This window comes from Hyla sarda, chromosome 4, assembly GCF_029499605.1.
Source record: "Hyla sarda isolate aHylSar1 chromosome 4, aHylSar1.hap1, whole genome shotgun sequence".
Lineage (NCBI taxonomy): Eukaryota > Metazoa > Chordata > Amphibia > Anura > Hylidae > Hyla > Hyla sarda.
In genome coordinates this window covers 221,915,005-221,937,690 of record NC_079192.1, presented here as the reverse complement: position 1 = coordinate 221,937,690, position 22,686 = coordinate 221,915,005, and the positions used below count along the sequence as shown (strand labels likewise).

Below are 22,686 nucleotides of genomic sequence, written 5' to 3'. Positions count from 1 at the left end.
ATACGCCAGTAGTAGAAGGAGGATTGGGTATCCCTAATTTTCAAATTTATTACCTGACATCAAAACTAATGTTAATTGGGCAGAGAGAAGGAATAATCAAAGTATTGTGGAAAAGGTTTGGAAGAGTGGGAAACCAGATTTCTGTCCTCAATGCACTTGACATAGGAAGAATAGGAGAAATGGGAGGGGGCATTCTCCCCTTCTACGAAATGCTGGATAAAAATTGAACTTATGTGTAATTTAACTATGGGAAATATTTATTAAAAAAAAAATTAATTAAGAGCACTAGTGCACAAAATGCACAAAAAAGTAGAGAAAATGGATAGTGGAGCTAGGAAATATCTCTATAGAGGAATGGAAAAGATGTGGATTGATATGAACAAAGTAATAATTAGCTTCAATCACAAAATCCCTTTATTTAAAATTGCACATAGGTTGCACTTTTCACCATTAGCACTGTATAAAATGGGATACAGACTTGACTCTTAATGCTCATGGTGTGATTATGGAGAAGCTGGGATATTACATTTATTATGGGAATGTCAGGAAGTGAAGCAGTACTGGATTAAAGTATATGAGTATATTCAAAGATGAGATGGTTCATTAAGAGCAAGGAAAGCAATACTCGGTATAGGGATTGAAGAAGAGGTGTATAGAGATGTGATAATGAAATTGTTATGTCTTGCCAGGATTATTATACTGAGAGTTTGGTTCTCACATAACACCCCCCCTCCCCCCCCCCCCCCAAAGATACAAAGCTGGCAAAAGCTGGTGGAAAAAATGTAAGCCTATGAATTGGATAGGAATGGATGTAAAGTTGAATATCGGGCAGTATCTTAGGGCTCATTCACATTACCCTCTACCCTCTTTTCCGTTAATAAATGCCCATTATCAATCCATTTGATAATTTTTCAAAGGGTTGAAAACGGCTGTAAAATAATCCCATTGATGTCAATGGGATTTATTTTACAATCCTTTATCACCCGTTTGCACACGGTTGCTTCCTGTTTGTTTGTTTTTTTGATGGGGGAAAATACACAAATTGCATGCAGTATTTTTTCTTCCGTCAAAATAGAAATGGATATTATAAATTTAACATCAATGTTGGGTACAGAGATGAGCAGTGAGGAATACACTGACATGTCCCCGCTGGATGCTCTGATTTTGCTTGCACCAGGGCAGCAGCACGGACATGTTGGGAACCGACGGTGGCGGTAAATAAATGAAGCTGAATGACAGCGCACAGCGGGGAAAGGACTGGCATCTCCCTGCTGTGATAGCATAAAAGAAGACCAGGCAGCAAGAGAATGATTTATCACATATGTACATGGGGGGAATTAAATGATTACATTAAAGTCGGGGGAATATGATTTTATAGTAAATATGTACACTAGAAGTTTAAAAACCCTGCCAGGAACCCTGAATGGCTCCCCAGTGCTGACCATTCAGGGCTCCCGGTTAGTAGTATCCGTTAGTAGTATAGTCCATTTAACAGGCAGTGAGGGGAGAAAAGCAGGATGGGGGACAACTGCCGTGTGAACGTAGCCTTAGTCATATCTTGTTTTATATATTTAGTTAATTGTTTTTTTCTTTTTCTTTTTTTTCTCCTCTTGGCCGTAGGGGGAGGGTGGGTAGGCGATAAATTAGAGGGAACTAGAGATATTAATAATTATATGTTTGTAGCATGTTGTCATTTTGTATGTTAAAATTATAAGCCCACTGTTCACATAAGGACTGCAGCACTCAAAAAAAATCCTGTTAGAGGTGGCCTTTATCTTGCTGTATGGGGTAAAGGTCTCTAAACTTAAGCCACTTTATGGGTTAGAAGTCAATTCTGCCCTTCAGCTCTGTAGCTTTTGCAATATTCTTGTTAAGACTTGATAAGAAATACAGGGTATATTGAAATACAATATGCTCAGTGCTGCTTGACTGCTAAAGTGGGGCAATGGAGGTATCTTTTCGCCCTCCTGTTCATGCACTGGATATTGGTTGAGGTATCTTGTTACCCTCCTGCCAGAGGCGTAGCTTGTAGCTTTTGGGCCCCGATGCAAAATCTGCAAAAGGGCCCCATATGCCAATTTATATACTGCTCTCTTATGGGGCAGATGTGCTTTGGAGCCCCCTTCGGCACCAGGGCACCGGTGCGACTGCTACCTCTGTAACTACGGCCCTGCCTCCTGCTCATGCACTGGATATCGGTGTCCCCTGAGGTAGCGAAGTTATGTGAAACGTGCAGTGGACACACTAGCTGGGCAACATATACACAAATACTGTGATACTAGATTGTATTATGTTGTGGTGATATGTATTACCCTGGTCATATGTGGTTACTTTTACTAATGACGATGAATGTTTGTTATTACTTATGGGTGATATAAGATATAGCTATCTATAATAGCTATAGATCAATGTGCTATTTATGAAGTAACTTTTACAAATTTATATAGGAGTGTGTAATATTGTAATTTACGTAGACATACAAGTGGAGGTAACATCCCCTTGTATGTCTATGTAAGTTTTAGCCTGGTGTTTATTTTGCCTCTATCTGGTCCTTTCTAATCTGGTATGGTTAGACTAGGGTTGAAATGACAAGAGTTGGTGGACACCTCAGTATTGGGTGGTCTGGGAAACATTTAAATGATAACAGTATAAATGTTGGAGCAACATGTGCAATAAAGTTGACTTGTGAGATATATATATATATATATATATATATACATATAAAGGAATCTGTCAGCTCTATTTGCCATTGGACAGTTGTTAGGCCGGGTTCACACCATGAAATCTCTGACTGGAATTCTCCCAGAGATCCCTAGGGTTGCGCTAGGACCATTCAGCCTGCACTGCAGTTTGCATGGACAGCAATGCATTTCTGAGCTGTGTTCATAAACATTCAGCGGATCTGTTGAGAAATGTATTGCCAACCATGGAGACACCAGTGAAGCCTGCGCGGTCCTAGCACCAACCTCAGGATCTCTGGTGGAAATTCTGCCCACAGATTCCATTGTGTGAACCTGGCCTTAGGGTTTGAAAATAAACTTTATCTTTCCTGGAGCTGCTCAAGTGTTACACCCCACCTTCCAACGCCCTTGACTGAGATACAAGGCTCTCTAAAAGGTGATCTTTTTAGGTTTTGGGAAAGATTCAGTGTTCTTTTATTCCCTATCAGCTATCCAATGGTGTCTGTAGCTTTTATCAGCAAGTAAAGCTGACAGATTTTCTTAAAAGGAGTTTTTTGGGAGCAGGACATGTAAACACACATTAGGCAATGCAAAAAATCTGTTGTTTTTAATAGTTTTTTTAATAGTTCTTTTAACCAAGGAACTTTAATAGGATGCAAATAACTATAACTTGTTGCACTGTTTTTTTTTTTTTTTTTTACACAACTTTTTCTCCGGGCTATAAATGTTTTGACAGACTTCTGTCATATACATGAACATTCTTTTTTAAACAATATATGTAAGAGGTGGAACCTATACCATTGGATTATAGCTTTCTCTGTTTCCAGGTCCATGGCAAATGTGTCTGTCAACACAATACAGATGGCCTAAACTGTGAGAAATGCAAGGAATTTTATAATGATGCACCATGGAGCCCAGCAGTTGGCTTCGAGGATAATGCCTGTAAAAGTAAGGCTACGTTTTTCTGACTTTTATGACCTATCGACCCTTGTTTGGTTTACACGGAGCTGCCACATGTTCAGTTTCCACCTCCCTTCACGTCTTCATAACTTTATTGTGTTTTTCTACTGTACTGTAATAAACTCTATAGTTAATGTTTTGCAACTAAAGCTAACACAAATGTATATAAAAAGAAAAGGCAATAGTGTAATAGAGATGACTGAATCTTCATAGATGTTACCTTTCTTTGGATTTCTTTATAACATTAATAACAAGCATTTTTTTTTTATATAATAATACTGTATGTGAACACAATGCAATGGAGGAAAACGTGTATAAGGTTATTTGCATTCTGGCTATATACATTCTGTCTGATAATTACAGTTAGTATAACATTCAGAAATACTAATTAAAGTAAATAGCAATAGTGCTGTATTGGATTACAGTAGATTATTAAATCCTTACCAGTGTTCCCTCTAAGCTCTGGAAAGGAAGGAGTTAAAACACCATTCTAATGAGGTCAAAGAGTCCAATGACAGATCTGCCTGTCTGCAGAGTGTGGAATTTTAAACTCTATCATTTTCAGAGCATATAGTTTAGGGGTAACAGTGGTCCTAATATTTGGAGAACTAAAGCCCCAGTATATTCCGTATTCTTGCACATTCCCCTATATAGTGTATGGTCATAAAGGTATAAAGAGATATGGCCATCAGTGCCTTATAAGAAGCGTCATACAATGTGGTGCCCAAAAAACAATGGCATAAGCTGGCCAAATACAATACACCTGCATAATTAACAAATTAAGATATTTGGTTACAAGCCTTAGATATGGGGTCATCTGTAATTTGTGACACCCCTTACAGGAGGTCTAATTAATGCCCACTGGGCAACTGCACAGGTCAAACACTCATAAGGGTATGTTCACACGGTGGAGTGTCTGCACTGAAAATTTCTGTGCAGACATTCCACAGATAGAGGAGTGCCAGCAGACCATGCCATTGCTAGAACTGCTCTGAAATGCACTGTCTCATAGACGGCAATGCATACCCGAGCGTAATCAATACTTTTGCGGACACCAGAATCAGGATTTCTGCACCAGATGTTGCTGCCGGGGAAATTCTGCCATAGACATGACCTCTTGAGAAAGATAGCGAAATGTACGTTCAGGTCTGGACGAGTGCCGGAGTCTGCAACTATAGGAGATGGGTAAGCCGAACCTTCTATTTGGGCATAGGGAATAGCTCATACATGGATATGTAGTATAGGTGCCTGGGTCTCCATAGAGGGTGATTGAGATATATCCCAGGTACTTACCACTAGAAGGAGCATTACTATTGATGTGTATCCCTGATATATGAAGGATTTATGCTTTACATAGGATATACGATATAGCAATTGGAACTTTGTTCCCTTCATGTACATTGTATTGGAAATGTTGCAGAAAGACCCCAGATTATGCGTGTATATGTGTTGTTTAACATTATAAATAAAGTACTTGTTTTTATACACTTTAAAATAAGTGGTGACCCCCCCCCCCTTTTTTGTGTATATTTTCTATTGTGGAGTTGTATGTAATGTACAATAGAGATATTCTGGAATAGGACAGTGATATAGGTATATACTATTAGCAATGATAGAAATAGGTCCACACCAATCTAATATTTTTGTATATATAAAAATTCTGCCATGTGCATAGTGCAGCAGAATCCCATTGTAGTCAATGGCACCCTGCTGCAGTGGAATGTCATATTCATGCAGATTTCTGCATGGACATTCTGCAGTGTGAACTTAGCCTAAGACTGGCCCTGTCTGCATTGAACACTAAAATGTTGCAGAAGCCACACAATAAATCTAACACACCTGAACCTAGGATTATTCTGAAGTATAGTACTTTCTTGAATGTAGAACCTTTATTTGTCTGATGATAAGAAAAAAAATATATATTTACTATTCATTCACACATGTTTTTTTTTTTTTACTTTCAGAATGCCATTGTAATGGACACTCTGATAGGTGTCATTTTGACATGCAGGTATACCAGGCAAACAATGGTACCAGCGGTGGTGTATGTGAGGACTGCCAGCATAATACCCAAGGAAATCAGTGTGAACTGTGTAAACTATACTTTTATCACGACCCCCTTAAGGACATCTCTGATCCTGATACTTGTATTCGTAAGTTCAAATAATATTTCTCCAGAGAACTGGTGAGAAGTGGGTGTAAGACAATGGCCATGATTTACTTAGAGTATAGGGTTTTTGTCTGTCGGGTTTTATTTGTCCTCTTTTTTTGGGCACACCAGAAGGTACAAAAAATGTGGATAGACAATATTGGCTCTTCAGGCTCTTCAGGCAAGAGACACCACCCCAACAACCAGCAATGCAAAAGCATGACATTACCAAAGCATTTGCCAAATTCCTGAGAAATTGAGTTTGGTGTAAAATCTGCTCTGTAAATCATAACGATTTGTTTTAAGAAATAACACACTTTCACAATTTGGGAATGCCATTTGAGCATGCATTTTGACACTGAGGCTGCGAGCCATAGTGACAATATTCTACAGTCCACATGGAAGAAAAGGCTGAAAGTGGATCATGTCAGCAATCCTACAAATAAAGTTGTGCAATAAATATTGAATACATGACAGATAAATTTAGAAAGTACTACCATGTAACAATGCAAACATCAAAGTAAACAGTAACATTTCCAAATTAAGGCATATTTTTTTTTATATTTGTCCACATAGCCTATCAAGTCAGGATTATAAGTTCCGATGAAATTAGAGTTAAGTGAACCGGTCTTTTTAATTTTGGTTTACCTAGTTTATGCATATTGCCCATAAGAACCATGCTGGAGGGAAAAAACGACCATTTTACCTGTTTTTGCTCCAGCCTCTGGCAGTTGGGTTTTCAAAATTCACTCTTCTCCGCTTTTTCGTTGGGTTTTGGACAAAAAAAACGGAGGGATTTTTGAAAAATGTCTGCTTACACCCATTTTTGGTAAGCCATGCCCCTTTGTAGGGTTTTCTCAAACTCTCCAAGTGGTTTGGGAGAATGTAGACAATTTTTTGTCCAAACGTCGCAAAAAAGTGTCGCACTGGCGTGCGTCTAAATTTAGTCCACGAAACCAGATAAAAACTGTCAAGTTTGGCTTAGTAAATGAGGCCCAATGTTTATAATTACATGTTCCTATTGTATGTTTTTATTATGCATCGTTATACATCCCTAAAATGTACTGAACTGATTTGACTGCATATCATAAAAAGAATAAGATCCATTTAGGGATGCTTTTCCCATGTTTTCAGGAAAAATGTAAGGAGACACCATATATACTTGAGTATAAGCCGAGTTTTTCAGCATGTAGTTTTGAAACATCTGGAGGTCCGCAGGTTGAAGACCACTGCGCGGGCCTTCCCCACCGGATGGTCCCTAGATGGCATAGATGGCCCAGACCAGCTCATCCTTCCTTCCCATCGAGGGGAGGTGAGTAGAAAACTAAAGGGGGGCTCTGGATGATGACGAAGGCCCGAGGACCTCCAGATGTTTCAAAACTACAACTCCCAGCATGCCGGACAGCCGATGGATGTCCGGGCATGCTGGGAGTTGTAGTTTTGCAACATCTGGATGTCCGCAGGTATAAGACCACTGAGGGGATTGACAGGCGGTGATGATGAAGGGGGGGGATGATGACAGGGTGATGATGACGGGGTGATGATGAAGGGGGGGAGATGATGACGGGGGGAAAATGACAGGGTGATGATGACGGGGGTGTTAATGATGGGTGTGTTAATGATGGGGGTCTGGATGATGACAGGGTGATGATGACAGGGTGATGATGACAGGGTGATGATGATGGGGGTCTGGATGATGACATGGGGGGGATGATGTATATAACTTTTCCTGGGTTTTTGGGGTGAAATTAGGGGCCTCGGCTTATATTGGGGTCAGCTTTTACTCGAGTATATACGGTAACCACTAGTATGGATAAGGTCTTACTTTTACATGCCACATCTTATTCCCTGTCTGCAAAGGTTCTAATGATTCTGTGCTCTTCTTCCAGCTTGTGATTGTGACCAAAATGGTACTCACGCATATGGATTATGTGAAGGGAAAACAGACCGCAAACGGAGAATCATTGCTGGGACATGCTATTGTAAAGAAAATGTTGAAGGAATCCGCTGCGATAGGTGTAAACCGGGCTATTATGGGATGAACGCCAATGACCCTGTGGGATGTAAATGTAAGTGATAGAGAACTGTCACATATTATATTATCTTAACATAAGCAGGAACATTATTTTTCTTACCAACAGTGGTAGAACCAAAACATAGTACATTAATAAATACAGTGAAACCACCTCTATTAGAAGACCATCTCCTTATCTAGACCAGATTCCTTGTGACGGATTTCCAGTCCACCGTACATTATATATAGTAACCATTTCATCTGAAGACAGACCCCATAGAAGACCAATTTTCATTGCAATTTTACATTGTTTTTTTCAAAGACTTTTTGCTGTAATTGACAAACCTGCTGTAGTATTAGATATTGATGTAATTTTTTTTTTATCATTTCAGACTGTGGTTGCAACTCTTTTGGAACCTTGCCCTCCTCATTCTGTGATGCTGTTACTGGGCAATGCCAATGTCAGAGCTTTGCTACAGGCCAGTACTGTGAAGAATGTATGGTAAGTCTTTGTATTGCTTAGTGTAATATCTAGTTACCTCCTTTTGTTTTCCTTGTACTTGAGATAATGTAATGTCCCACTATAATGTGGACTGTATATTAAAGGATATACACTGTACAAGTGGACAAGACTATATAAAGGGTATATGTAAAAGCCATACAAGTATGTTTTCAAATTCTATATTTACAGAAAGAACAAAAATATTCTGTATATTTCTATCTTCTTCCCATTAAAAATACTTAATTATGCATCAAAACCTATATAAAACAAACTAATGGTATTGCTGATTTCATATTAACCTTATAAAAAATGATAATATAATATTGGAACACCATAAAAGAAAAATACTGCAAAGTTTTTCCTCACAAAAATCAGAAAAGAAGTAAGCAAAAAGTAATATATATCCCACAACAGTGTAAATGTCAACATACTCATCCCTCAGTTTGCACCTGTTTCCGGACTGTGACACCAAACTACCTGACGGCTGTGCACAGTCAGAGGCGGACACAGACAGATCAGACTAGAACAGTTGTTAATTATTTATTCAGGCCCTTCATATCGATGCTCTAAGACAGTGACAGACAGTCCCATGAGACCTCAGATCAGACTAAAAATAAATAAATAAAACTTACCGCTCCTGCTCCGCTGCTCTCCATGTCAGCCGGGGTGTCCAGAAGTGAGCGCCTTCCCAGCTGGTCTCCTACAGTCCTCGCTGCACAGTCACGTGACCTGACTCAGCCCACGCTACACAGTCACGTGACCTGACTGCGTACAGCATTAGGTCATAGTGCGCGCTGTAGGCAGTCAGTCTGGAGGAGGCCAGGGAGGAGGCGGAGGCCAGAGAAGTAGTGCTTCTCTCCACCGCCTCTCTTGCATATTAGTTAGGGCCAAGAGTGAAATGCTGCCCCCCCCCCCCAAAAAAAAAGGACTATGCCATAAAATTGCACTGCAACACACATTCATCTGCATTAGGTAGGCAGCAGTTCCCCCACATTAGGTAGCCATTACCTCACATTAGGTAGCATAGTTTCCTCACATAAGATAGTTTAGTTTCTCCACATTAGGTAGCATAGATTCCCTACATAAGTTAGGATAGTTTCCCCACATTAGATAGCATAGATTCCCTACATCAGGTAGCAGTTTCTCCACATTAGGTAGCATAGATTCCCCACATTAGGTAGCAGTTTCCCCACAATACGTAGCATAGATTCCCTACATTAGGTAACAGTATCCCCACATTAGGTAGCATAGATTCCCCACATTAGGTAGCATAGTTTCCCACATTAGGTAGCATTGTTTCCCCATATTAGGTAGCATAGATTCCCTACATTAGGTAGCATAGCCCCCCCAATCACACATACACACAGACAAACACATAGACACACTTACCTTACCTGCGCTACTTACATCTGCCTGCGGGTACTTCCTGGTGGAGGTGTACGCTATAAGTGATGCTGCGCCTATGATGACATCACTCACCGTGCGCATCTCCGCCAAGAAGTCCCCGCAGGCAGATGTAAAGTTGCAGTTACTTATTATCAGTTTAGTGACGGGGCAAAACTGGCTGCCCCGTCATATGTGAATGTCTTCCGGTATTTAGTGTTGCTTGCCCGAATCAGGGCTAAATGCCTGAAGAAATCACCTGCTTGGCGCCAGGAACTGCATGACTCGGGCATCGGGCGATACAAATTCCAAATGCCTGCATCTGGTCCCATGGTAGGGTCTATTTAATCCAGCTGAAACTGTATATATTGTTTTTGTTGATACAGCAAAAAATGTATTCTAGGTATTGGAAGGCAGATTGTGTTGTATGGCATCAAATAGTATCCTTTTTTCCTCCTAATCCTCTTTATCCTCTTATATATTTAGCTGCCACGCCCCCTCTCGTAGACTTGCATGGAGGAAGCGTGGCGTGAGGTCACAAGGGGTGTGACCATGGCAGTTGAGTACCCCTTTACTGCAAAAGCCCTCCCACTGTCTCACCCCACGATCCTGCAGGATGTGTTTTAAAATGTTGTTCAAAAGAACATTCCTTATACAGACCAGATTTTCTGTGACACATTTTCACTTTTCACATTTCATTTTTTGTGCAATTTTGGGTGGTCGTCTCCAGCTTCACACTATCAGAGCCTCACCCTATCCCCTTTAGGGGATTTACTCCTTAAAGAGGTATTTCAAGCCTTAAAATCCCCTCTCCACAAATGTAAATTAAAAATGCCAAAAAGAATGGCAAAAATATATATTTTTCCATTTCCCCTGCAAAAAAGTTAATAAAAATTAGCCGATAAGATATATTAACCTCAAAATAGAATCATTCAAAAGTATGATTTATCCTGCAAAAACAAGCCTTAATATGGCTTTATTGACAGAAATACAGAAATGACTCAAATCCATAGCAGAATCCACATTAGAAATCGAATTATAACATTGGAAAATGTTTATGTTAGGCATTCGCTGCAAATTATTCCTCAACAATTTTATTTTACGTTTGGGTTTTTTTTATTAAAAAAATCTGAAAAAAAAAAATAGAAAACATTTACTAGCGGCTGTAATTTAAAATATTGCACATGCAGTACTCGACCAGTAATACAAATGATACAAAACTGTTTTAAAGTAAAGCCTGCAATATTTTCTATCAGCCTCCAGGTGTCAGTATTGTTGCAAAAACAACTGGATACATTAGGCCAAAAACATAATTACAATAGTAACCTGAAAGTTTAGAAAAGGAAAAAGGCGTGGTACTGCGTTAGCCAGTTTAGAAAAAAAAATGTTTAATTGTTCTTATTAGGATAAAATAGCAATATTGCAGATATGATACTTTTTATGGCCAACAAAAATCAAATAAATGATGATAAATAAAAAAGCTTTTGAACTAGATCTAATCAGGAATAACAAAGGGACTTGAGTTGTCTGTTCATAATTATTTGTTGGCAGAATATGCATTCTATTTATTCAGAGGCAAAACTTCAAAAGTCTGGGCCCCATAGCAAACTTATAAATGGGCCCCCCACCACCCAAAATGATCACACTAGCATCAGGACATTGTTTGCCGATTCAGCAAGAACATTTATCTTTAATGATCAAGGACTCATATTCCAAAGCCAGGGGAATAACTAAGAACAATTATGCCCTATAGAAGGCTTTTGAATACCTCATCTTGGGCTGTGTTCACATGCTGCAGTTGAGATGCATTTTTTTTTATCACCTGAACTACATATAATCAGGGTTGCACATTGAAACAATTATTAGAATATTCTGTGTTTCTGCTGAAGCAAGTACCACCAACTAAGTTGTGTAGTTTGGACAGAATGGTTGGACATTGATTGAGTTTAGGCCTATATTGCACTTGAGTTGTGGATTATCATGGTTTTGCCTAAACCAGATCAAAACTCAGTATCAATTTACATAAATTGCAGGAAAGTTTCAATAATACTGCTAGTCAATGAATCAACATACCTACTTATCATTTCCACATGCACCTGTGGTGGCCCAGTACAGGTTGCCCTCCTGTACCCTTGCTGTCCTGTGTGGCAGACTCTATTTCAGTGTCCCCTGAGCCCCCCCCCCCCCCCCCCCTTATGGTATATAGCTCCTATGGTTAATTATACCCTATGTTATTTATTTCATTGTCTTTTTAATGTTATATGTCTTTAAATGTTGTTACCAAGTCTTGAACCAGGGAAGGTGTCAGTGACCAGGTGACTTGTGTGGTGACCTATAGGACCCCTCAAAAAGTCCTCCTATATAAACCAAGGGAGGAGCTAGCTAGTCAGTCTAATCTCTGCTGAGGAACAGTCAAGACCTGAGAGTATCTGGTGTCCTGCCTGAGGATACCCACGGCCTAGTCACGCAGCCACGCTTCCATCACCAAGTGCCCCACAGGTGAACGTCAAAGCCTGGTAAGCTGCACAAGGAGGGAAGTCTAGTCAGTCCTAGTCAAGTCAGTAAAATCTGTCTAAATTCAGCATGGGTCTGCAGCATTCTATCCAAGTCCACTACAAGTCCCAGCGAGCCCGCAAGTCTCTAAAGTCACTTATCACCTCCTTGGGCCTAGCTGAACTGTAAAGACTATTCCATCTGTCTGCCTTAGTAAAGCTGCCGTTGTTCCATAACTTGGCATCGGAGTCATTATTTGCCCCTCATCTAGCCCAGGATCTAGCCCAGGATAGGGTGGTGCAGAGGTTAACCACGCCCTGGCGTCACAAATACAAGGGGTTAAGGCCATCTGCCCTCATCACACCCTCACCACACACCCATTCACACACACTCACTTATACCTTTATGCTGATTCAGTATGATGCACACAGTATGGCCTACTTCTATGGTAGGTACGCAGCTGTATCTACTGTGTATTTGCAAGTGACTTATAAGTCAATATCCATTATTCATTTTATTATGTTTTAGCCTGGCTATTGGGGACTTGGAAACAGTCTGTACCCTTGTTCAGCATGCAACTGTGATATCGGAGGTGCACATACAAGTGTGTAAGTATAGGACACTGTATAGGATATTGTTTATACATGAAATAAAATGCTTGGATGGATATGTGAACTTGATAGGACAGGGTATGATGACAGAGTATGAGATCGTGATATGAGGGCAGGATACGAGGATAGCATTTGAGGTTGGGATATGAGCACAGGCTATGAGAATGGGATATAAGGACAGGATATAAGGACAGGATATGAGGACGTAATATAAAGATGGAATATGTGGACAGGATATGAGGTCAGAATATGAGGAAGTGATCTAAGGATTCCCATCCTTATGAGGATGAATATGAGGTTACATAGTTACATAGTTAGTACGGTTGAAAAAAGACATACATCCATCAAGTTCAACCAGAGAATTGAAGGGTAGGGGTGTGGCGCGATATTGGGGAAGGGATGGGATTTTACATTTCTTCATAAGCATTAATGTTATTTTGTTCCAGGAATGTATCTAACCCTGTATTAAATTTATTAATCATTCCTGCTGTAACTAGTTCCTGAGGTAGACTGTTCCATAAATTCACAGTTCTTATGGTAAAGAAGGCGTGTCGCCCCTTGAGACTAAACCTTTTCTTCTCCAGACGGAGGGAGTGCCCCTGGAACAGTTTTTCTCCATATTTTTTGTATGGGCCATTAATATACTTATATACATTTATCATATCCCCCTTAAACATCTCTTCTCAAGATGTGGGATGTGAGAACGGGATATGAGTTTGGGATATGAGGGCGGAGTATGAGGGCGGGGTATGAGGGCGGGATATGAGGGCGGGATATGAGGACAGGATATAAGGACAGAATATGAGGACGTAATATAAGGATGGGATATGAGGAGAGGATATGAGGACGGGATATGAGGACAGGATATAAGGACAGGATATGAGGAAGTGATCTAAGGATGGGATATGAGGGCGGGATATGAGGGCGGGGTATGAGGGCAGGATATGAGGACAGGATATAAGGACAGGATATGAGGAAGTGATCTAAGGATGGGATATGAGGACGCAATATGAGGTTGGGATATGAGGGTGTGATATGAGTACAATTTATTGTTGCTTTTTCCTCTACCACAAGATTTAGATCTGGGCAGGCTGGGCAATGCTGGGTACTCTGCTAGTATACAATACTGTATATATAATGTTGTGATATACGTGGTTAACAAATACATTAATTAAAAGGCTATAAAAGGCTACATGTTTTGATAAATATTTTCTTTATTAGACTTAAGATATCATGAAACAATGGGCCAGATATACAGTACCAAGATATACGTCAGTTTCTTCGCAAAATGCAATGTTTTGAAAAATATTATGTCACGGATTAACACTGTGTTCTAGAAGCCACCATGCCATGTTTTCGGATATGTACAAGGCTTTGATAAATATGGAATGAATATGGTATGAATGCAACCTGCCACAATTCCTTTAATAAATAAGCCCCATTCCATTAGTAAAATCATTGCTTCTACAATATTCTAAGATGTTATTTGGCATTAATTTACCATTGTGTATTGATATTACATTAGTATGCGTTCTATGTTTCATTCTTTGTTTTCTCCATGCTTACAGATGTTCTCAAAGTACCGGTCAATGTGACTGTCTTCCTAACATTGTAGGGCTTCAGTGTAATGAACCTGCAAATGGCTATTATATTGTACCCCTAGATTACTACATCTATGAGGCAGAGAAAGCCCAAGCACTCTCTGGATCTGCAACTATAGTGAGTCACAGCCAGCCTTCCCAGCTTTACCAAAGAAAGATGAATGACTAACAAGTTGTCGTCATACTAATATGATCAACTCACATTGCCTATAATTTTCTTCCAGGTTAATCCAACTCCCATGCCAAAATGCAAGGATTACTTCCTCAAACAAGGAATAGATTTCCGCTATGAGAATGGCAGGATAATACTGAAAAGTATGAGGAAAAGAAGCCTACGAGGCAGACGACAGGCCCAGGTAATGTATTCTATGTTATTGTATGATGAGTGGGGATATCTTGTGCCTCCTGGAAAGTATCATTTGTCTTAATATTCTGCATCCAGGAAATTGTCCCATATGGCACAGAGGGTGTCGTGGAACTGGTCTTACGGCAGCCAACTCCTGGAAAACCTATCACATGGACAGGCCCTGGATTTGCACGTGTTCTAAATGGAGCTGGTCTAAGGTTTACTGTAGACAACATTCCCTACTCTATGGACTTCCTCATTGCTATTCGATACGAGCCAGAGGTAATGTGTTGTATTTTTTTCATTGTCATTGGGGAATCTTCAAAGATACAATAGTTAAATGTATTATTCTCTTTGTTTACCTTTTTGTACTTATTTTATTGATCATTACTTTGTTTATATATTATTAGTATTATTTATTTATTTTTTAATAGTCTTTGGAAGACTGGACTGCAAGAATTACAGTTAACCAACCACATGGTGTAGCGAGCGAATACTGCAAGGACAGAACACCCCAGCCTGAGGGATATGTATTGAGTCTTCCTGCTAATTCCAGGTCAAGTACAAAATGTGACAATATGGCAGTTTTTGTACATAGTTGAAAATTAGCACAGTATAGAAGTAAAAATGCATCTAAATATTTTAACCCCCTTCCCACAGATGCATTCTGGACCTTAATTTCCAAGCAATTTTCTTTGACTAGAAACAATAGCTGTAGTTTTTTTTTCTTTCTTTTTTTTTAAATTTATTTACAATACATTCTGGGACAAATAATACCTTTAATTGGCACCATTTTAGTCTTTTTCTTTCTTTTTTTTTTCCCTCGGGGGGGGGGGGGGGGGGGGGGGTAAAAGAAACATTTGATTTTTTCAATAATTTTTTTTAAATGTATGTCTTTAAGTACATTATAAATATATTATCTGGGTTAGTTAAATTACAGTAATACAACATTTTTCTGCTTGCTGAGATTTATGTTGGGAGATCCCGATTCTGGTACCTGCAGAAACACTGAACCTGTTCACATAGTCAGTTTTCAACTTTTGGGGGTTTGTTTTTACGCAGTGCACTTTATTGTAAAACTGACATGTTCTCTTAAAGAGTACCTGTCACCAAACTAAACTTTTAATATATTGTTCCTTATGTAATTATAAGACACTTTGCTATTTACTTGATGTTAAAATTCTCAACCTTTATATGTTTTTAATGTGATTGAAAAAACGACCACTAGGTGGCTCTGTTATGTTCCCTGACGCAAGTCAAACAGTTAGTTTGGTCTCCTCCCGGCCTGGCAGGAGACCAAAGTCAGAAAGTGCATGCAAGGCATGGTGAGGTACAGCTCTCGCAGGCTTCAGTGACGTCGCGCTTACTTGGGGGACGCTTACTTTCTCCTGCCGGGAGCTTTGTGTGGAATACAGTGCTATATGCGAAGTACCTGCTTTTTTTAAGCTAAAACTAAAAAATTATTTAAAAGGAATATGAAATACAAAGGAATAAATACTTCTTCCTGCCCGATCTACTTTCGTCTTTGGCTCAAAAACTGCATTGGAAGCTTTCTAAATAAATAGTGTTGAGCGGCATAGGCCATATTCGAATTAGCACACCAGTCTCACACAGTAGTATTAGAGCTTTCTTTACACCACACAAGCTGGAAGCAGAGAGGGATGATCACTGTCATGTGTACTGTGGAAAAAAAATATATATTCGTAATTACGAATATATAGTGCTATATTCGCGAATATTCGCGAATTCGCGAATATGCGATATTCGCGAATAAAATTCGCATTGCGAATATTCGCGAGCAACACTATAAATAAACTGTGTGATGGCAGCCTTCGACAATTTTGATAAACTGAGACCAATTTGTACAGCTGAAAAGTGGGCTTCTGACCTGTTATTACTATTTTTTCTGTGATGAATAGTCATAAATTAGCCATAATTTATTAGTCATAAATGTATTGTCACTCTACAAATGCTCTATGGCCATAAAAGCTAGTACCACATTTCTTTACCATTTATTTAACAGAGGTGTCATGCGCATTATATATTATCTATCTTTAACAGGCATATTTTCTCTATAGGTTATCTCTGCTGAACTCATCTGTTTGCCTGGACCCTGATGCAGAATACCAGATAGATGTCTATTTCTCTCAAACTTCACCCACAAACACTAATAGCAAATTCTATATTCTAGTTGATTCAGTAAGTATCATTTCATAATGAAAATAAAAGAAAATGTTATTGCCATCAAATGTGATGCAGATGGGTAATGTGTATAACTACTGTCTCTATTATGTGGTTAATGTACCAGCCATCATGGAGCCCACACCTCCAACTGTCAGGACAGGTACTTTGGTTATATAAAGGGGACATACAAAAAAATTAATGTTATATTATGTGTGATCCGGGCATTTACCATATGGAAGAGTAATGAGGAATTCAGCTGTTAGCTTTTTCAATGTTTATCCTTTATTTACATGGCACTAAAATAAAGCATGACAGTGAATGCATTATAGCATGAGAGTAATCTGTTCATGTTGCCCTGTACAAGTTCTTTCTTGCTCGCATTCCACTAGTATATTTGTACAAGATGTGAGTAAAAAGAACTAAAGGTAAGATATAATATGTGCATGTAAGACTTTAGTTGACTTTAGTTGAGAACAACTGCTAAGATATATATATATATATATATATATATATATATATATATATATATATATTTATATAACATGTAAGCGTCAGTATAAATCTGTCTACCTACCTTAATTTTATTTATTAATAACTACTATTTTGCATCCCTTGCAGCTCGGACTGATTCCCCAGATTGCTTCTGTAAGCAATCTATGTACTGAAGCAGAATTAGAAGAGTATGATTATTATAACTGCATTGAGATTGCTTCAGATCTTGGAACACAAATTCTACCAGATGTGTGCGAGAGGCTTATTTTTAGTATGTCTGCCCGTATGCACAATGGAGCTCTGAGTAAGTGATTCAGTACCTAGCTATGTATATGAGTATACTGTATGTGCTATGACAAGACTTTTTTAGATTTAAGTAGTTCATGCATGATCGTGATTTCCTTTACATACTGCAGCAGCAGCACTAATGGGGAAGAGTCTATCTTCCTGCAATAATCGGACAGATGGTATCAATTATCACTGTGTTTTTTCTGTCCTCTTGTGGGACAGGTGAAATCTGGAAAATGCTTACTCCATTTCCTTTCTTCTTTGTCCTTTATATGGGCACTCTATTGCTATTGCACTGCTATATTAAATAAAAAAAAATTCTAATGTACTCTGTTTAAAAAAAGAATGACGTTTTCTATGTTTTATTTGTGTTTAAAGAAGCTGCCACTAGGAGTCTCCCTACTTGTCCAGAGCACATTTTCCCCCATCTTTTGCACACGCTTTGGACTCCTGCTGGCCTGGCAGAAGTCCAAAATCAGGAAATGCTGAGGGTGTGTGTGCAGCCTTATCCAGTCATAGCTCACCTCACACACTGAACTGCTCTGGGCTGTGTGTAGCAGAGTGAGGGAGTAAGTTCTCCCCTGTATGGCTTCAGATGATGTCACACATGCTGGGGGTCAGCCCTTTCCAGTCTGTGAATCTGACTGAGACTGATCAGAAAATGCAGAGAAATATCAAGGTAGAAAACTGAAAAATAATTTTAAAAAAAATAAAGGCAGGGGGTGGCTTATAATGATGGGGGGCAGTGAACTGGGAGGATTATAAAATTTTACAAGATCATGAGAGGTACTCTTTAAAAGGAAAAGTGTCAGCTTGTTCACCCACACTAAACCCAATATACAGGGTTATAGTGTGGGTGAACAGGAGACCAACATTTACTTAAATATGTCCAGTAGTTCCTGAGATATGTCCCCCAAAATATCCTCTGCTGAATTCAATGAATCATGTGCAGGGGTGGGGCTTCAAAGGAGGCAGGGTTTAGTGTGGGTGAATAGTCTGACAGTTTTCCTTTAACTCTTTGCCTGCATGGTCATTCTGATGAGGAGTTATACTAATCCATATAATTATTTCATATGTATTATTTTTAGCTTTTTTTCCCCATCCTCTAAAATTGTTATACAGCAGACCTTGAGGATTGTTTATTGTAGTTGTTAGATGTACACAGTGAAGCTATGGAGCAGTAGGTATAGGCTATGCAATTACATTGTTTCTAGATACCATCTGTCCTATCCTTGTAGTTAGATAGAAGCTTTTCCATTAGTGCTGCTGTTTTGGACTAAAAACAATAGATTTTAAGGTGAGTAAAAACTAATCTTTTCCCTTTGTTGCGGGTAAACACTGTGTCTTCAAGAATATCCCATTTGTATTCACTTTGTCTAGTATTTCATCATCTTCACCTGAAAGGCAAATAACCTTTTAACATTCTACATGTTGCATTCCAACCTGATACTGACCTCAAAGGCAGACCTTCTCAAGAATATTGCCTACCTTAGGTAAAACAAGATACAGTGAATAAGGCTGAGTGGCAAGAAGTTTATTTTACAGTGAGTAATACCATGCCACACCACATTTAAAAATAAATCTTGCTAGGCTTGTGACACTAAATTGTCTATAGTTTGCTGTAAATAAACTAGAGATGATAGATTAGATAGATAAATAGATAGATAGATGTAGAAAATGTATTTCTTACCTGAAAATTTCTTTTCCCGAAGTCCAAAGGCGGCACGAATGGGTTAATGCATTCCTGACCCGGAAGAAGAGCAATAACTGTTACGCCGAGCGCTCCGGGTCCCCGCTCCTCCCCGGATCGCTCACAGCGTTCTCCTGTTCGCAGCGCCCCAGTCAGACCTGCTGACCGGGCGCGCTGCGATAATGTCCCCAGCCGGGATGCGATTCGTGATGCGGGACGCGCCCGCTCGCGATGCGCATCCCGACCCGCATCCCGACCCGCATCCCGACCCGCTTACCAGACTCGTTCCCCGTCTGTGCTGTCCCAGCGCGCGCAGCCCCGCTCCCTAGGGCGCGCGCCGGGTCTTTGCGATTTAAAGGGCCGGTGTGCCACTGATTGGCGCATGGGTTTTAATCAGTACCTTCACCTGTGCACTTCCCTATTTATACCTCACTTCCCCTGCACTTCCTTGCCAGATCTTGTTGCCATTGTGCCAGTGAAAGCGTTTCCTTGTGTGTTCCTAGCCTGTGTTCCAGACCTCCTGCCGTTGCCCCTGACTACGATCCTTGCTGCCTGCCCTGACCTTCTGCTACGTCCGACCCTGCTCTTGTCTACTCCCTTGTACCGCGCCTATCTCAGCAGTCAGAGAGGTTGAGCCGTTGCCGGTGGATGCGACCTGGTTGCTACCGCCGCTGCAAGACCATCCCGCTTTGCGGCGGGCTCTGGTGAAAACCAGTAGCAACTTAGAACCGGTCCACTGACACGGTCCACGCCAATCCCTCTCTGGCACAGAGGATCCACCTCCAGCCAGCCGAATCGTGACAGTAGATCCGGCCATGGACCCCGCTGAGGTCCCGCTGCCAGTTGTCGCTGACCTCACCACGGTGGTCGCCCAGCAGTCGCGACAGATAGCGCAACAAGGCCACCAGCTGTCTCTACTGACCGTGATGCTACAGCAGCTTCTACCACAGCTTCAGCAACCATCTCCTCCGCCAGCTCCTGCACCTCCTCCGCAGCGAATGGCCGCATCCAGCCTCCATTTATCATTGCCGGACAAATTTGATGGGGACTCTAAATTTTGCCGTGGTTTTCTTTCACAATGTTCCCTGCATTTGGAGATGATGTCGGACCAATTTCCAACTGAAAGGTCAAAGGTGGCTTTCTTGGTCAGCCTTCTGTCTGGGAAAGCCCTGTCATGGGCCACACCGCTCTGGGACCGCAATGATCCTGTCACTGCCTCTGTACACTCTTTCTTCATGGAGATTCGAAGTGTCTTTGAGGAACCAGCCCGAGCCTCTTCTGCCGAGACTGCCCTGCTGAACCTGGTCCAGGGTAATTCTTCTGTCGGCGAGTACGCCATCCAATTCCGTACTCTCGCCTCCGAATTGTCCTGGAATAACGAGGCCCTCTGCGCGACCTTAAAAAAAGGCCTATCCAGTAACATCAAAGATGTGCTGGCCGCACGAGAAATCCCTGCTAACCTGCATGAACTTATTCATCTTGCCACCCGCATTGACATGCGTTTTTCCGAAAGGTGTCAGGAGCTCCGCCAGGATATGGATTTTGTTCGCACGAGGCGGTTTCTCTCCCCGACTCCTCTCTCCTATGGTCCACTGCAATCCGTTCCTGTGACTTCCGCCGTGGAGGCTATGCAAGTTGACTGGTCTCGCTTGACATCTCAAGAGAGGACACGCCGCCGCATGAAGAACCTTTGCCTGTACTGTGCCAGTACCGAACACTTCTTGAAGGATTGTCCTATCCGACCTCCACGTCAGGAAAGACGCACTCCGACTCCGCACAAAGGTGAGACAGCTCTAGGTGTGAATTCTGCTTCCCCACGTCTTACTGTGCCTGTGCGGATTTCTTCTTCTACCTTCTCCTTCTCAGCTGTGGCCTTCTTGGATTCCGGATCTGCAGGAAATTTTATTTTGGCCTCTTTCGTCAACAGGTTCAACATCCCGGTGACCAGTCTCGCCAGACCCCTCTACATCGCCTCTGTTAATAATGAAAGATTGGACTGTACTGTGCGTTACCGCACGGAACCCCTCTTAATGTGCATTGGACCCCATCACGAAAAGATTGAATTTCTGGTCCTCTCTAATTGCACTTCAGAAATTCTTCTTGGACTACCTTGGCTTCAACGCCATTCCCCAACCCTCGATTGGACCACCGGGGAGATCAAGAACTGGGGTACTACTTGCCACAAGAACTGTCTTATGCCTGCTCCCAGTACTGTCAGTCAAAAACCTATGGCTCCCCCGATACCAGGTCTCCCCAAGGCCTATCTGGACTATGCTGATGTTTTTTGCAAAAAACTAGCAGAAACTTTGCCTCCTCACAGGCCTTATGACTGCCCTATTGACCTCCTCCCTGGTACTACTTCACCCCGGGGCAGAATCTATCCTCTGTCCGCTCCGGAAACACAAGCCATGTCGGAGTACATCCAAGAGAATTTATAAAGGGGGTTTATCCGCAAGTCTTCCTCCCCTAACGGAGCTGGATTTTTCTTTGTTTCCAAAAAAGACGGCTCCTTACGACCTTGCATTGATTACCGCGGACTTAATAAAATCACTGTAAAAAATCGCTATCCCCTACCTCTTATCTCGGAACTCTTTGACCGCCTACGTGGCGCCAACATCTTTACCAAATTGGACTTAAGAGGTGTATATAATCTCATCCGCATCAGGGAAGGGGACGAGTGGAAGACCGCGTTTAACACCAGAGATGGACACTTTGAATATCTGGTTATGCCTTTTGGGCTTTGCAACGCCCCTGCCGTCTTCCAAGACTTTGTAAATGAAATTTTTCATGATCTTCTATATACCTGTGTTGTGGTTTACCTGGACGATATTCAGATTTTTTCTTCTAACCTAGAAGAACACCGCCGGCATGTCCGCATGGTTCTTCAAAGACTTCGGGACAATCAATTATATGCCAAAATGGAAAAATGTCTCTTTGAATGTCAATCTCTTCCCTTCCTAGGATACTTAGTCTCTGGCCAGGGACTCCAAATGGACCCGGACAAACTATCAGCCATATTGGATTGGCCACACCCCTCCGGACTCCGTGCTATCCAACGTTTCTTGGGGTTTGCCAATTATTACAGACAATTTATTCCACATTTTTCCACTATTGTGGCCCCAATCGTGGCCCTAACCATGAAAAACGCCAACCCTAAGTCCTGGCCTCCTCAAGCGGAAGAGGCGTTCAATCATCTCAAAACTGCCTTTTCTTCTGCTCCCGTACTCTCCAGACCTGATCCATCTAAGCCCTTCTCACTGGAGGTGACGCCTCCTCGGTGGGAGCTGGAGCG

General features: G+C 41.0%; 1 protein-coding gene across 1 annotated transcript in view; it reads left to right on the top strand.

Moving 5' to 3' along the window:
• The window catches only part of LAMB4 (laminin subunit beta 4), a 137,564-nt gene that overhangs the window by 15,766 nt on the left and 99,112 nt on the right, over nt 1-22,686 (top strand). The window contains exons 8-18 of the mRNA XM_056573634.1: nt 3,509-3,629; nt 5,606-5,794; nt 7,680-7,859; nt 8,197-8,306; nt 12,711-12,790; nt 14,362-14,512; nt 14,619-14,750; nt 14,837-15,022; nt 15,175-15,296; nt 16,819-16,939; nt 17,543-17,720. Of these exons, the coding sequence (XP_056429609.1) occupies nt 3,509-3,629; nt 5,606-5,794; nt 7,680-7,859; nt 8,197-8,306; nt 12,711-12,790; nt 14,362-14,512; nt 14,619-14,750; nt 14,837-15,022; nt 15,175-15,296; nt 16,819-16,939; nt 17,543-17,720 (1,570 nt within the window). The remainder of the gene's footprint in view (nt 1-3,508; nt 3,630-5,605; nt 5,795-7,679; nt 7,860-8,196; nt 8,307-12,710; nt 12,791-14,361; nt 14,513-14,618; nt 14,751-14,836; nt 15,023-15,174; nt 15,297-16,818; nt 16,940-17,542; nt 17,721-22,686) is intronic.